Source organism: Pipra filicauda, unplaced genomic scaffold, assembly GCF_003945595.2.
Source record: "Pipra filicauda isolate LSUMZ 115617 unplaced genomic scaffold, ASM394559v2 scaffold65_size3143899_pilon, whole genome shotgun sequence".
NCBI classification, from domain to species: domain Eukaryota; kingdom Metazoa; phylum Chordata; class Aves; order Passeriformes; family Pipridae; genus Pipra; species Pipra filicauda.
This window is the reverse complement of record NW_024104820.1, coordinates 2,732,120-2,749,591: the sequence shown is the minus strand read 5'-3', so window position 1 is coordinate 2,749,591 and position 17,472 is coordinate 2,732,120. Positions and strand designations below refer to the sequence as shown.

At 35.8% G+C, this 17,472-nt stretch overlaps 1 protein-coding gene across 2 annotated transcripts in view; it reads right to left on the bottom strand.

Moving 5' to 3' along the window:
• The window catches only part of MINDY3 (MINDY lysine 48 deubiquitinase 3), a 52,112-nt gene that overhangs the window by 1,895 nt on the left and 32,745 nt on the right, over positions 1 to 17,472 (bottom strand). For both annotated transcript variants that reach the window (XM_027720541.2, XM_039388506.1), the window contains 4 exons: positions 9,264 to 9,336; positions 8,375 to 8,447; positions 3,269 to 3,356; positions 36 to 107 (listed from right to left, as the gene is read on the bottom strand). In XM_027720541.2, the coding sequence (XP_027576342.1) occupies positions 36 to 107; positions 3,269 to 3,356; positions 8,375 to 8,447; positions 9,264 to 9,336 (306 nt within the window). The remainder of the gene's footprint in view (positions 1 to 35; positions 108 to 3,268; positions 3,357 to 8,374; positions 8,448 to 9,263; positions 9,337 to 17,472) is intronic.

Here is a 17,472-nt window from a genome sequence, read left to right as displayed (position 1 = left end):
ACCAACTGTTATTAGGGTTTAATTGTAAATCTTACCTTTTCGTTGTAGTTAGATTGCTTCAGTCCATTGTAATGGTAAACAGTGAATGACTCTGAAACCCTGGAGTCCTAGTAGAAAGAGGACAGTTAACTGCATGGGACATATACATTGTGCCTTAAGTCTCCCCTCTTTACAACTAGACAGATGCGTTCAAGCAGGAAGACTCAAGGAAACTGTAAAATAGTACAGTTTCTTTTCAGTGGCAATGTTGAAAATTTTGTTAATTTCACCTTTCACATCAGAAATAAAAAGAACAGATGTCAGTAACCCAAGGGGTAATGCCCCCAAGGGCAACTTTGAACTTTAATTTCAGTACTGACCATGTAGAAGCTGTCCTGATTTTTCATGCAGTAGTCATGTTCACGTGTATTTACGACTGTTTCGATGAAGTTTTTTACTAAGGACCAGATCCAATCTCCGGCCCTCCATTTAAGAGCAAAAAAGTAATTTACACCCATGCCTGCTTGAGTAAACTAATTTTGAAGACACCCGTTCAGTCGAGTTCTAACTGCAAATGTACTGCAGTTGCTGACCTAATGCTTTAATCCTAAAAGGACTGAAAAGCTTTGGATTTAACTGCATCAGGAACCACAAACCAGGTGTAGTATAATCTCTTTTATGCCTACTGGACCAGGCTTCAAACAAAAGCTTATCCCTTTTTTAAGCACATGGAGGTAAAGGCTGGAATGAGAATAGATCTGCTCAGGTTACAGTACATCCATCAGATTACAAAAAGCCCTCATTCATTTTTCTATTCTTGAATGATTCACAAACTATCAGTGTATGGGTCTCTCAAAGCAACTCGTTATTCAGTGGAGGGAGGGTAGCAAAAGGAAGGTTAAGTGGTAACTCTGCTTACAGAAGTGGCTTCAAAGAGGTAAGTAAAATTAAGCTTTGCTCGGAAGGAAAGACGACACTCACTCTTTTCCCTGAGGAAGTTATGCTCACCCTGAAGGAAAAGAAATGCTGTTTTCCACTTCCTGTCCCCTGGATATTAAGAATTTTGTGCAGTTATTGTTCCCCCCAAAAAAGGGCTACTGGGGAATCCAGGAATTCCCCTTTTCAGGTGACTGCCCTAAGCAGTGAAGAGTCAGGCTTGCTCTCTCAGGAATAGCTGAACAGCTTTGAATAAATTTCTTCTAAGCCAGCAGCTTTGAGAAGGAAAGCTAAGATACCTTCCTGCTTTTGAGGTGGAGTTTAGTACTTTCTAAGAGAGTAAGAATAAGGGTTTGAATATTCTCAACAAAGAAGGAATTGAATCTGGATCTCCCGAGCACTAGCTACGTGGTCAAATACTGTATAAAGGGGAACACAACAATTCCAATTATAACCGGTATCTGCTATTTACTCACAGCATTTTAAAGAAAGATATTAATCTTCATTTCTGTAGAATTTCACTTTCAGAAAGAATTCTGAACAAGGTGTCAATATGGGTAAGGGCTATGGCTACCTGATCCACAGAGCACAGAAGGACTGGATATTGTATCTATGCCCTCAGCACTCAGTAACGGGAACTGGCAGGTTCCAGTCCGAAACACCTGATGGTTCAAACTGTACTCTTAAGGCAGTAACACTTTCCATATTTTGTGCTGGAGTCAGCAAAGGTTTAGCAGCACAGGCAAAACCGGTGGGAAATCACATAAAGCAGGGAATTAGCACTTCACAGACAGGCATTGGCTTGGGGGCTCAACCACACAGCAGGTAAAGAGTTGCCCCACCAGCTCTCTAGCTAGTGGACAGTTTAGGCACAATTATGGAGGATGTGCTTGGCTTTCTGAACTTCATTTTAAGCATCTGAGGCCTAAAATTAAGCAGTGGAGCCTTCCAGATTTGCAAGTGTAATATAATTTTTAGAAAAAAACTATATTTAATTGTACATATATTTCCACTTCTGGATAAACAAATGAAAGGAACAAGAAAACAGCTGGCAAATATACAATGCAGATATAATTCTAAAAGTCCAGAGAAAATGAACACTAACTCCTTCTCTTTCCCCTGGGTGATGAATAACCTCTTAATGATATACTCAGTCCCTATCAACTTTGGCAGCACAGTTCTAGCGTCTTCTAAATGACCAGACTGTTTCATAGTACAGAATGCTACATCCAAACAGTGCTGTACAACCTTCAACAAAAAGAGTCTTGCTGCAGGCATTTAAAAATATTAGTTTCACATTTCCTGGGTTGTAAAAATTAGGTCACATAGTTTCAATGACACGTTAGGCTACAAAAGCCTCCAAAGAAGTACTTCTCTCAGGAGCATTTGCATGGCCATGGAACAAGCCTCCTAAACCTGCACAGAGAGCTCTTATTCCGACCAGCTCCCTCTTCTGGTTTATCACATATCTGTACAAAGACGCTCCTTGTGGTAGGACAGAGGCAGTGTAAGGGTAGGAAAATGTGATCCAGGGCAAACGGAGAAGAGGAATAATAGAATCAGAGTATGCTGAGTTGGAAGGGACCCATCAGGATCATCGAGTCCAACTCCTGGCACTGTGCAGGACACCTCAAGAATCGCACCATGTGCCTGAGAACATTGTCCTTCTTGAACTCTGTCAGGCTTGGTGCTGTAACCACTTCCCCAGTGGCCTGTTCCACTGCTCACCCACCCTCTGGGACAGCAGTGCTAAGTTAACACATGTGTCTCAGTGGTGGTGCTGTCTCAATGAATATATGGAACACACAGAATTTGAAAATAATTTTCGATTACCCTGGCAGATACTGACTTCCACATATGCTAAACATAAGTATATCATTACTTTTTGTTAAACTGTCACCAACTTCACACTATTAGAGACATACATAAAAACAGTTATAAATATGTTTGTAACCTTTTTCCATTTGCTAGCAACATTTGTAATATTGATTACTGCAAACATTGAGGTCATTTATTCTCAGAAAAAACAAACTCAGATGAACTTTCTGAGTAGGAAACCAACCAGTTCAATTCCATATGCAAAATGATTATGTATTTCTTGAAGATAAATTTAGAACTTGTCACTATAATGGAGTTTCCTTCCAGTGTAAAGCTGACAAAATCATGGCCATGTTATGCAAAACAGAAGTCTCCCATTTGTTGTGTAATATAGAAGTTATTTGCTGGTCAGCTGTGTCAAAGGAATGGAATACTTATTAAAAATAACTCTTGTGATATTGACTAAAGTGTTTAATGAATCTCAAAGACAAACAGAATAGACAATGCTCTTCAGCAATAAAACTATATTGATTACCTGCTCAGGGAAAAATTCTTGCAGAAAGGGACCCAGCAATATGATGCCCAGTCCTTCTGGGTCTAATTTGGTCTTCATGAGGTTTACACTAGGACAAAAACATTGAATATAAAAGTATGAGTAAGACACTTTTATTCTTGCATGACTAAGTTATGCTGTGTTACCACAGTACTTACTGCCAAGTATAGCAATACAATTCTATTTTTAATCGTAAGTGACAACTGCACCAGAATGGCATGCAAGTTGCCAAAACATGGTTATTTTTAAATAAAAGTAATCTGTTATTTTAAATTAAATAAGTGATAATTCTGAAGGACCGCCATATTTGGCAAAATAATTTGAAACCCATATAATCTAAAACCAGGTTTACAACCCAAAAGGCATTTTGCTGTCTTGGAAGCATTCTTTAAAGATACAAAAACCAGTCATCTTTCAAAAACAGCTCTGTAACTGCCAAACAACCTGTTTTTAAATAGAGATTTGAAAAACTTCCAAGATTTTCTAAGAACACTGAAATAAATTCAAATTTACCAGATACATTTCATATTTACATCGCATACTTGATATCAAAGAAGCCAGAACCAACAAACAATGGAAATACTAACAATATTAATCCAAAAGCCTTACTACACAACTATGGCGTAATTCCAGGTCCCTACAAATGAATATCAATTATAACTCTATATTTCTATTTAAGCAATATATTTCTACAGGCATGAGATCACATCTATTTGCATCTACACGGCCTTTTGCCTAAGTTACAAGCTGTACCGTACACAAGAACGTCCTCACTGGGTCAAACCAACAGAGCGCCTTGCCCAGTGTCCTGTTTCTGACACTGGTCAGTAGTGGGTGCTTACGACAAGAGTACAACAGGGCAAACATACATCCTTAGTTTACCCTCCCCATTTCCAGCAGTCTGCTGCTCAAAGACATCTTCAGTGACAGGCAGTATCTAAAACACAAAGATATATATTTTTCTTTCCATGCATGTGCCTAATTGGCTATGAACCCATATATACTTCTGGCACTTATTAAACTCCACTCAGAAAATTCAAATTGAGCTGTAGATTATGGAAATAAGTATCTTCTCTGTTTTGAACCTGTCACCTGATAATTCAGTTTGACACCTCTTTTTTTGTATTGTGTGGAGCAAGTAACAATCATTCCCTATTTACTGTGCCAATGGTTGTCTATCTTTTCCAGGTCAAACAGTACTAACCTAGTTTCTCCTTGTACTAATGGCACTCTGTATGTTCAATAAGCCTTGTTGCCTTCCTGATACTCATGTACAATATTCTTTTTTTAAGATGGAGTGAAACGTCAGACATGTATATAATGGCATAATTCCTAGAAATCCTACTCCATATGTCTGTCTATCATAATCAGATGAAACCTAAGATCTGTTTCCTGACCAGCAATATCTAGTTCACAGGCCAACAACGCGTATGTAAAATCAAGATTGTTGCTCGGGGGATAAAACAATTTACATTTACTGTAGTGAGACTTCTCTGTTACTGTACCTTCTAGTAACTTCTACTGCTCTCATGTATATTTTTTTTTAACATCTTGAACACTTTTGTATCAGCAGCAAACTATTATACAAATCCCTACTACCATATCCTCACTGGTGCCACAATAAACTTCACAGATGTAACACAAAGTCCTGTAAAATTCCTCTAATGATCTCTATGAAAAATTGTTATTTTTTTTCTTTGATTAATTCTTTATCTACAAAAAAAACTTACTTCCTATTCCATGTTTAGACATGAAATATTTACATGTGAATTTTCCCCAGACTGGCCTTTTAATCTTTTTCTAAGTGCTATTCTCCATTTGTCACTTCTTATTCTGATACTGTTTGGTACCAGCAGAGTTCACAGTGGTATGTAACCTAAAATAGTTCAGAAATTTCATTCTGATGTTTCTTCAGGATTTTGTTTTTTTTTTTTTACTGTCCTGACATTTCAGAATCTTAATTAAAAATGCTGAAGTGTGGAAACCTCTCTGTAATCTTCCCCAATGCGGATGCGAAGGGATCCCTAGCATCTTCCCCAGGGAATATGAAGAAGTCACTACACTTGTCTAACTAATTTTGAATACTTTTACACACTGAGGATCATCTATCTGAACTACAGACTTCTTGCAAGTCTCCTGCTTCTGATGGACTCATTTGAATACTATTAGTTTTTATAACTTTATTATTTTATAACTTTGCAGATTAGTCTTCAGAAGATTTTTAACTCTGCTTTACTTTGTATTTTACATTTAACATTTCATAAATCCAGATTCTTCCCTATTTTTGCCATGTAGGCACTACATTTTCCTTTCAGAAGACACATTTAGCTTCTCATAGATCCCTCTTTTACCACCTAGGTCTCTAACTGCCAAAAGGTGCCTTTTGCTGGGGGCTGCAGGCAGAAGGTATAATTTCTAAAGTCTTTTTGTTTGTTGTGTGGAAGTATTTTATCCTTTGGACAACCACTTATGTGTCTTCATTTTCAAGTAACTTCCTTTCTTGGTCCTACCACAGCACTAGTAGTAAATGATTTGGCTTATTTTTGTTTCTCCCTCAATACACACAGAATACATTATGCAAATCTTAAGAGAGTGGCTCTGTTAAGGTCCTTGGAAGAGTAATTTTAAAATCCATAAAACTGAACGTGATATCCTATAAACTGTTAATTTAATATCTTAAAAAAATTTACTACTCAAGTGAAACTGCAACAGAGGATTTGCAAGATACTGGACTTCAATCCTTCTATTCCTCATTCTCACTGCTCTCAAAGTACAAAATTTTGGATATTTCAGCGGCTGTTTGAAACCTGCTCAAATTCTTCAAATGCTGTAACAGTTGTAAAAACATTTGTGTTTGTAAACAGAACCATGGCAGTTCATTTTGAAAATGCACTTAAAATCATGTAATAAAATTAAAGCAAGCTATATACTCACTGATGAAATACAAGAACTGTTTAAAAATACAGAGCCATTTTAAGTTTTTAAGTGTGGTCAGTGTACAAAATTCAATCAATTAAGCAGGAGGGAAGATTTAATAAACTTTGTGATATGTTTTAGCTGAAGCTTTTTCATTCAGCAAATCGCTGATGCTGTTCAGTGCTACTGGTATTGCAGCAGAGCTACAAACACGCGTTTGTGCCTCGGTCTCCTCAGGCACCTGAGCCGAACAGGTTATGGATGTTGGGGTGATGATACCGATGGCCTTTGTACTCTCCTGGCTGGGAAGTGCGTGGGGACAAAAGCCTCCACTACTGGTCAAATACAGAGACAGGGTAAAATGTTTTAAACAAGCTAAACCTAGATTGATAGATGTACTGAAATCGGTGCCCTGAAGAGCATCAAATGATTTTTAGAAACAAAAAGGCAAAACGAGACAGCTGGATTCTCAGATTATTTACTAAAAGACTAGAAAATTTTACTAAAATCCCATGCAATGGCATTCAGTATTGAATAATCCACCCTTCTAATTCACATCTGCTCTACAGAGTTTTCCCCTCTATAGTTCTAAAACTCTAAGCAGGTCTGACCATATACATCCTGAGATGCTGAGAAGCTTAACACCTTGAATTAGACTAACAGAAATGTAAACAGTATACTTAGAGGCAAGGCCTTTAATTTTACTTTAAAACAAAAAAAACCCAAAAAAACAAACAGAAAAGCCTATATGGAATTTGAAATGTGTGATTTATACTTGTGTTCCACATTAAATAGATAGGACATCCAGGACCAGAACAGAGCAGGTCCTCCAGACAGTAATATTAGGCAATATATTTATTTGAGAGGAGATGATTCAAGGCTACATATTTCATGGTTTGATCATGGCTTTTCAATATAGCTATATTCATATCAAGTATCAATATTCTGACTGAGTCTTCCTATGTCAATTTATATTTGATGTACTATGCACAATAATATAGGACAGGTCTATGCCACAAATAACCTAAAAGCCACACAGCCAAGTGGAAACAATGCTAAATGAGGAAAGAGGTTTTCTGAAGATTTATTGAGACAGCTGAACAAAAAGGCCAAAAGAAAGCTTTTCAGACCTATTAAACTATGCCTTTTTTCTTTCCCTCCCTTTAAAAAAATATCTTCTGCAGATTTCACCACTTATTGTTAATATGAATGCGAACCTTTTGTCTTGTACTTCCTTTTGGTTTAGTTTCATGGTATCTCTTTATTTCAATTTTCACTTCTATCCTTTAGAGAACAGCTCAGTAAACTTCATTATACTTTAACATTTGAAAGGAGAGAAAATGGCATCAATCACATTTCAGATGGCTGTGTTAAGTAAACTTGCAGTCTCCACCACAGCCATTCTGCAGAACAACCCGTTTAGTCCCAACTAAACTAGGCCACCTGTTTACAAAAGGGCAGAAGCATCATTTGTAGCAGTAAGAAAGTACGTAACTCATCTTTCTGGGTTAAGCATTTAGTGGCAAAACATGGTAAGTTTTGACACCAAAAGACAGTTGTTGTTACTTAATGTTAGTCCTGTCTGTCCACATTAGATTCAAAATAAGTTACCTTTTTAATTTGAGAGTTTTAACTCTAATCCTAGGAATCAATGTGTCATTTCTGGAAACAAATTACAATTATAAACACCACAAGGTCCTGAATGGTGGTAGAAACAGAAGTGTAACTGAAACAGTTTCAGCTACAAACTCTGCAGATAGATCCAATGGTAATATAATGCAAATCTGCCTCTGAATACCTTGATTGTTTGGCTCTCCTGTCACACAGTTTCACCCTTATTAACATACAGAAATACATTCATGACTATCTCCTCAATAAATAGTAATGCAATAGGTCTGAGGGTTTTTTTGGCTTCTAGTTATCACTACCAAAGTTAGAGATATCTTAATTTTCATTCCTCCCATTTAATTTAAAGCTGACTTAAACACTTCAAAATAACATTCTGTTCCCAGAATGCAAGATAGGAAGAAAAAATCTGAATTATGAAAAAAAAAAACAAACAACCTTGAAATGATAATAAATATATGGTTAACTGAATCCAGAAAAAAGGCCTATATTATAATTAATGTGGTTAATTGATATTTCTGTATATTTAAATTTTATTATACTTACTATTCAGGATCTGAAACAAGGTCCAGAGCCTTCATTACATCTTCTAACAGAGTGTCTGGTATAAAACCATTATCTGAAGAAACAGCAAAGATTCTTGTGAGGAAAAGAAACAAAATGTTTTCCAGGAGTAAAAATTTCACTCAAAAATACAGACACTACATATTACATATTACATTTACATCTGTAAAACTTGCAACCAAACGGTGGGGTTCTAGAGGGAACACAGTTTTCAAACACTTCTCTCCCACTGTATTTGATCCAACAGAGTGCAATACAGAAACTGTGGGTTTATCATTCATACACTTAGAAGCTTAATACTTGCTAAGAATTCAATCTTGTATAGTAATCTTCACCTCCACTAAATACCTAGGGATAATAACTGTACATTTTTCCCCTTTTGATTAGATAAAACAGTACCTGAATGTCAGATATCCTCTGTTTTCCAAACCATGAGAAAATTCTCAGTGTATGTCATACACATTCAAGAACAAAATCTCATGAAGAATGAATCACATCAGATCAGTTGTGTTATGAAAGTGTAATGAAGGAGAAATCAAATTCATTTAACTTTATGCTAATTACAAAGAACATTACAAGGTTAAAAAATGTATGTTTAAGAACTCTAATTCCTATTGCACAACTTCCCTTACTTCAGAAGTGTCAGAGAATTTCTTCATAGTATCATGGAATGGTTTGGGCTGGAAGGGACCTTAAAGATCATTTAGTTCCAACCCCTGCCATGGGCACCTTCCACTAGACCAGGGTGCTCAGTGTCACTTATAGATTGACTACTGTATTGGACATTTCTTAAGTACTCAGCATTTCATTCCTCTCTTAATGAGTACATTTCTATTAAAAATCTTACTTCAGCAAGAAGTACAGCCCTTACCCTCAGGGTCATACGTCTGGAAAACCCTTCTAGCTTGTTCTGAAGGCGCTTCAGGAGCAACAAGGGCCATATCCTATGGAGGGGGGAAAGAAGAAAACCTTCAGAATATTCTTACTTCACATACAGATTACTAAGCCATATTACACCTGATTGGGACCTAAATTAATGGAAATTTAAATACAACAGGAAAAAAAATTAAGGTAATTTGGCAATTTTGCTTTTAGTGACATAAAATGATCAAGAAACACGCTAAAAATTATGTCACAAATTTCTAGACAAATTTTATGCAAGTATTTTCATGCAGATGTTGTAGCACAAAAGTTAATTGGAAACTACAATTCCAATCATCCTGTACTCGAGAGCCCCAAGTGAAAAAGCATATGGAAGAAACCAATTTGGGAGGAATCCCTTCATCCTGCTAATCTCTCCTCGTGAGAACAACTTGAAAATTCCTTGCTTTGCATACTGAAAATAGAAACACTAGATTTTTATAGTAATTCAGTATCATAATAATGTAATTTTAAAGTTCCATAAAAATTACTTATTTGGAACAAACCCACTATTTAATGAAAAGTTTTCCAGTGATTTCACAAATTAATAACTAGAACATCTACAGAAAACCAATACTTGTATCCAATACAGTGTATCTTCAAGTTCTTGAAAGTACTTTCAGATAGAAAGACCATTAGTTTCATGATGCTAGATGATGCATGAAGTTGTGCAATTGTTGACCACACACCCTGTCATAATAGGTAACACTTATGTGATTATATAAGCTACATACATAGACTGTAAAATTTCATAATATGTGATCAACTCTTAAATAATTTAGAATACAAAACATACTAAGCAGGAGTAGATTTCACTATCACAGTGTATTAAAGTAAACTAATGCAAATAGTTCTCAGTTTACAATTGATGCCATAGCATATAGAGCTTATTAAAAACAAAATTATCAGCAATTTTAACATTCAGGATTTAACTCTAAAGAAGGGATAATGGGAGGTTCTTATTAATGAATTAGCAGCTCATGGAGCCAACGTAACAAGAGAGAACTATTAAAATGTCCAGTGGCATGGAAGGATATAACCCAAAGTAACTTCCAACGGCACATACAATTTCAAATGTAAACTCCATATTTCTACTTTGGTTTATGAATATGCAGATCTTTCCATACAATCTTAATGTAATACAAGAATAAAGACTATAATTTGGGTTGTCTACCCTCCCTGCAAATTACCTTGTTAATAAAGTACTTTCTACAGTGTCATGTGATGCAAAATGGATTTTTTAAAGTAAGTTTTCTGCAACTACCAACAATTTTTTTTGATAGTCCAATTGCAAATAGTGTATATTTCCATTGGCATTTTAATTTTCCAGGTCCTCCAGGTCCTTAGTTATTTCAGTTCACATACGTGTACGCAGGAAAAACTTCAGAGATGAAGTCACTGAATGCATTGCCCAATACTGAAAACTGTGTCTGTCAACTGAACTTTTAAACACGGTACAGTATCCAAGTTATTACATATTACCAATTTTTGTTCATCAAATGTGATTTACTGATGTTCTAAGCAAGTAGTTTCAGAAGGAAACTCAGAAAAGTTACCTGCCTTGGTGAGATGACCAAAAAGCCCACTCCTTTATCCGCAAAATAATTCTAACTTTTCACTGAGACTGTTGTCTTACAAAAAGTTAAAAATGCAATATTTCAATTTTTTATATACAAATCCCATACAACCTCTAACTTAGCATATCATTCACTTACACTATTCATAAACCTTTGAAAGTTCAATTAGTCCATATATTTGTATCCGGGGGGAAAAAAATACCATAGCTCCTTCATGTAATAAAGCTGAAAACGTGATAAACATCTAACAAAAACATAGTTCAGCTGCCCAAGCTGATATTTCACCATATGTGCCAAAATATATTCCCCATCCCAGCCCTACGAATTGTATTTTGATGTAACCCATGCATTGAAAGTTCCATATAAGGGTATCCCATGAACAGTCAATTACAATAATTATTTCCAATACTAAGTACAACATGTCCCAAAAATCATGTTTCACTCGTTGGCTTTTGTGATACACAAACAAGTCATTTTATATTACTTTGAAAAGTTATTCTCATCAGTAGTACCAGTTATTTTAAGATCCCATGTTTACCCTTAGAGGCAAAAAATATTCTTCATAAGTTTTAGTGAAAACATACCAGAAGTTTTCATTCTACAAACCAAAAGCAGAACATAATGGCTAAGCCACACAGAAATCCTGGTTATGAATTTTTACAAAGATTGTACCCTGAAAGACTTGTATAATGAAATCAGCCCTCATACACACTCCTTTACAGTTCTACACTACCACTGTTGAGTGATACATGGAAGAATTATATATTGCAGTACTTTCTTCTTAAAAATATGCGTAGAGACAATACAGAAACACTTATTATTTATCAACTTTTTAACTTGCTATAATTTAATCAGATCTGGAGGACCGAAGTTTATTTATTCCAGTCTTGTATTACAGAGAAAACTGTGTATTTTTCAATGCTATAATCAGTGGCTTTAAAGGCATCAACTTTTCCAAAATGGTTTCCTAAGAAAACAAGGTTGATGGGATCTCTGTAACTGATTCTCATCTCTCCAGCTGACTTTTGAATCCACTGCCAATTTCAGTTTTACAGAGGAAATGGAGTCTCACAACTGGTTGTTGAAACTGGATGCCAGGCAGGGCATCTCACTGTGGAGTTGGTTCAAAAAGAAATTTGATTTTATATATCAGTAAGGTTCCTTTGGAGATTATCTTTTGAAAGAGCAAAGACACTTAACACAATCCTACTGATGTACTAGGTAACTGTATCATTATAATTTGGATGCATAAGTCTTTCACACATGATCAGAATGCATTTCAAACTGGATAATGCTCTGAAATAAGAATGTGAAGCTTCAGTTCCTCCTGTGGCTGTAATCTTTCATTTGAAATGAATCTCCACATCCTGTGTCAGTATCCTGGAGGACACAGAGGTTTCTTCTTTTTAAAGGTGAGGGAATCCTGCTCCCAAGCCAGAATAGAGGAAATGCTCTTTACAGCCTGAGACAGAACAACCCACTTAACTGAGAATAGATTTGAATGCAGCTTTACGTGGAGGCAAGGGGCAGAAGTGCCGTTTGTATCACCACACATACAAATGAGGTTATGTGTCCTACAGGTGTCAGATACTTTTTCACTTGTAGAGACTGGCTAAGAAGTAAACCAAAGAGTAAAATTTAACATAGGCTGGCATCAGTTCACAAGTGGGAAAGCTATCATCACTACAGAAGTAAAAAGAGGTTCAAAGTCTTGCAGTGATATAAAATCTAGTTGTTGATTCTCATTAAGATGGAGAAGATTAAATAGAACTTGGGCATTGCTTGAAATTAAATAACAGCTTTATTGCAGGTCTTTCTAGGAGATAATTATCAAATCAAGAAAAGGAGAATCCTTAAGACCTGAATCAGGAGGCCATTATTACCCTCATATAAAGAACCGAACAGGTATGGGAAGACCATAGATCTTGTTTCCTCTCAGGCACCAATGAATAGGTATTGAGATTCCTGAGGCATGAAGTTACTTGTTCTAAAAATACTCACCAACATTCTACTGTCAATTTAGGCAGACTATTGTAAAGAGTCTGTCTGGAAAGGGACAGAGTTGCAGAATTATGCCATGGCAACAAAGCAAGTCAAATCCTAGAGCCCTAACCTGCAAAGTCTGTCCTAAGGCATTTGATGCTATTTGACATAAAAGTAGTTTGAAGGAGTACAAGTCTGGCTCTGAATAGGCAGATTGCCAATGAAGACTAGTTCAAAACTCCCATTTGTTTTCAGGGAGATCATTTGCACCAATAGTTTGGACGGTCACTGGCCCATGGTTGTAGCAGTGATGGGAGTATCCTGTACAGACTGCTTACAATTTCTTGTGCTGGCCAGTGGAATATGAGATTACTCTGCTACATATTATCTTCTATGAGAGAAGGCATTAAAAAAATGACAAACAACTGGAACACACCCAAAGAATACTTGAAGGAGTATCAGATTTTTTTCCCCCTTGAGAGCTGTATATAGAGGAACTGAAGGAAAGGTCCTCGACTCATCTGTCACTATACAAGAACTCTGCAGCCACTTCAGAATGGCACGTGTTAAATGTCATATACTGTATCCTCCTCAGCCTTGAAGAAGGGCTATGAGTCTATCTGGGATTCAGAAAATGCCAAAAGAAAATCCTTTCCTTGAACAAGAGAGGAAAGAGGCACAAAAGGAATTATGCCACACCCAAAGTAGCTGAGTTCTTATCAGGGGTCAGAAAATAAAATACAGGCCTTGTAATTCAGACCAGAAAAAGATGACACAGTTTATCTCAAAGTGTTCATCAAGGGATAGATGTGGTGGGAGGAGAAACATTCATGGTAAGCAGTTTGTTGCAACATGGTCGTTAAAAAGAAGCAAACAAGAAGTTGCGTGCTGTCTTGTAAGAGTGAAAGGACTGCATTTACTCGACAGAACCTGCAGTACCTTGCTGAGAACAGAAGAGAGTTCTCAATAGGGCAGAATGAAATGCTACATGTGGACTACTTCTTCAAATCCTTTTTCACCTTCATCCATACTACCCTGACAGAAAAGAGAGCCTACTTGATCCAAAGGTGAGGTGAGGCTGAGGAGGAAAAGCAAACAGAGCAAGAATTAATAACAGGAATCTGAAGACCCTGTCAGCCTACCCATCTGGAAATCTGGGCTTTTAACATACACTCAAGTTATAGAAATCACAATATGTCCTCCATTCCTGTGGGAGAGGATGGTTTAATGAGACAGCCAACAAAAAAAGCCACAGCAGTGCAGTTTTTAAAAAATAAGAGAAACTCAAAGTACAGTGAATACATGTTAACAGTTATATTGCCGAAGATGGTTGTGGTTTAGTTTAAAATATTACAAGAAGGCAACAATTCACTTGTTGACCCATTAAAAAATTAAGAGCTTCTTCAACATGTTCCTTGCTTTGACAGACATATTACAAGACATTATTGTAAATCGATAAAGATTAGGTAGTGTTTTTATTAGTTACTAGCTTGTTTTGCTCAGCAATACAGAACAAAGTCTTTATTTTGAAAGCAAAAATACATTACTGGAATTATAGACAAGAAGTCAGCAAATTTGAGTTTACTGGAATTCTTATCTAATTACTAAATTACATACTACCCTCCAATCACAAGCCTAATCTGAAAGGAGCTTCTCAAATTATCTCTTGCCTAAAAGGGATCAAGTTGTAAGTGGGCAAATTCCATGTTTTACAACTTCCAAAACCTTCACAATATTATTCACTCAGTATTAACTTTAGCTTCTATTATCATGTTACCTTTTTTTCTATGTAAAAAATATAATATCTGTATTTTATACTATTTCTATATCTAATATTATTTCAGCCTATAGACATGAGCTGATTGCTATACCAGCTGTGGTATTAACATACTAGTTCTATTTGGCAATTACAATAAGGATGTGGGAAATGAACAAGTACGTCAGGAACATCTGATAGTGAAGTTTAAAGCCAGTGAAGATTTACTGCAGAAATTCAAATCTTCCTAAATACAGTTCTCACAGTACTAAAAGCTGCACTTAATGTTGGAAACCAGCTTACAGTGCTCAGTTTCCCACTTAAACCACATAATTCTCTCTTGGCATGACGAAAAACCTCTGGTTTGCTTTAATCCAGAAATGATGAAATGTTTTTGAAAACAGACCAGATTACTATTTTATAGCTCAAATAAGACAAAAGTGTTTCTAAAGGACAATTATTAGCCTGGTTAATTATTCTAACAGTAATATTTTATGTCTTTACATGTGAAATGTATGAGCTCTATGAAGCAATGAAGAAAGCAAAACACTAAATATTCACAAACATCACAGTTTCACATATTACTAAAACAGTGTTGCCTTTGAGTTTTATATTTGAATGTGGTATCTCAGGTAGCTAATTTCAGCAGCAGCAGAATAGAGCAATTAGCTTCTATGAAAAACAGTATCATTCTTTTAATTAATACAAAAACGGTGATTTTTTTCATTAAAGCTGATAAAGCCCATCTCACTTCACACCAATTACGAGCTTTCTTAACTACACGTAGGCAGTGACTGAACTTGTTTTCTAAGTACATCTGCGCTGTTTCAGTATTTCCATATCTAAGTGTCTTATCTATGTCTTTGACTGACAACTTTGGCACTACTCTGTAACATAAAGCAGCTATTTTTAAAGTACATATATAAATGTATAAGTATATAAGGATACTGTAAACAATTCACTGGTAAACGAAAATGGCATTGGACTACCCATAACACAAATTACAAAGAGAAAACAGATTTCATACTCTTATATAAAACAAAGCAATATTGGGAAAAATGCACTTAAATATTGAAATGAGGTTACTACAGTCCTAGAAACAAACAAATCTATTATTCAGATGTGACTTCCGATGTTATATAAGTGGAGAAGTAAAGACAGAAAATGAAGGTAAAGTCTTAAATATCACTAGATATGCTTCACCTTTGCTAGGAAGAGTTCAAAACTTCCTCCACCACAGACAATCCTTGTCCCCCTCTTTTTTTTGGTATATTTTTCCTCCTCCCATGTTTAGACTTTCAATTCTTTCATTCACATATATCCTAACCTGAAAGTAGAGCTGCCTTATCAAAAGAGGTAAAGATGTTATTCTGTACACAAAAATGTTGCTATTGGTATGAAAAGAGTCAATAAAGGGATTAAAAACTTATTTTTAATACTTCTTAAAAAGTGGTTAGAAATGGATTACTAAAGGTCTTTGTGTTTGTACTTGTAACGGATTAAATCAGATGCTGTATATGGATTCACCCCAATGTTCCTGGGGATTCAACAGCTCTCATATGCATTAAGGTTGTGTGGTTCAAACATCAGCTACAAACCAAACTGATTTAGGTTCCTGCTGTTCATAAAATTAACTTAAGTATCATGACACTGATTCGCTATACAAGTTCAGTCTGTCATGTCACGCATTTCTTAGGCAGTTTGTGAGTTCTGCAAAACGCAGAACTTGGCATATGGCTTCAGAACAGGACCACAAGAGTTACTATTTTAAAGTATATTTTTATTATTGAAGCATATGGTATGTTGGCCGTCTCATTCACTGTTTCTAGTTCCCTGCATCTATCCCAGTAGGGTTTGGGAACATGGGAATAAAGCAGGCTGAACAAAGAATAAAAAAATATGTCAGCCTCCACTTTCAAGGATACATGGTGCCCTGCTCAAAAAGAACATCTGGTCTTCAGACATTTTGGAGAAAAAATATGCAGAGACAGAAAATGAGAAAATGGCCACAAAATAATTTCCCTGTTGTTTAGCCCAAGAACACTTCACTTAAAAATATCTTTAATAGGCATTCAATAACTATATTTAAAACTCTATTTCCAAAGTTCTGCAATACATTAATGCCTTCAGGACATCTTTTTTTTTTTTTTTTCAGGAAGAAAAATTGTAAGGGAAAGAAAGAATCTGAGGAATCAATCTAGAACATGTATTTATAATGTGTGCACAGATTAACAGCCACTTGTGGACATTAATTTTTTCAAACAGGAGATACGACAGGCAGATAATCAGTTCACACACTGGAACTGCTGTTTGGTAACATAGTGAATACTAAAGTCCCAGTTATAAGTCTTAATAAAAATGGGAAAAATAGTATTCCCAGTATCATTATCCGGTAATAAAAATCTGCAGTTAGCAGGCTGCAATTAAAAGGTAAGGTAAAATAAAAAGGAAGATGGCTTGTAGAGCAAAGACTCTGCAGGCTGACTGGTGTGAGCCTGGCACTATCAAGGTTTATGACATCTACCTACTACCTCGTCTAAAGGTACATGGAATATTCATTCTACTTGCCTATAAAGTCTCTTCGTTGTGATACTATAAGCATATTAAATTAGGTAACTTGGAAGAAAGTGGTTTAGATTTTAGGGCTCTTATAAAAAATTCTGTGTGGAAATGACTCAGTAACATTTCTCTTTTAAAATTCCATTTCTGAAATGGTTGAATGAAGATAATTCTGTCTACAAATACACTATTTGCTACAAATACACTATTCATTTATTTACTGACCTGCATTGGTTTAGAAACTTTGACATCTATGCATACAAACATTTGTTAAAATAAAATAA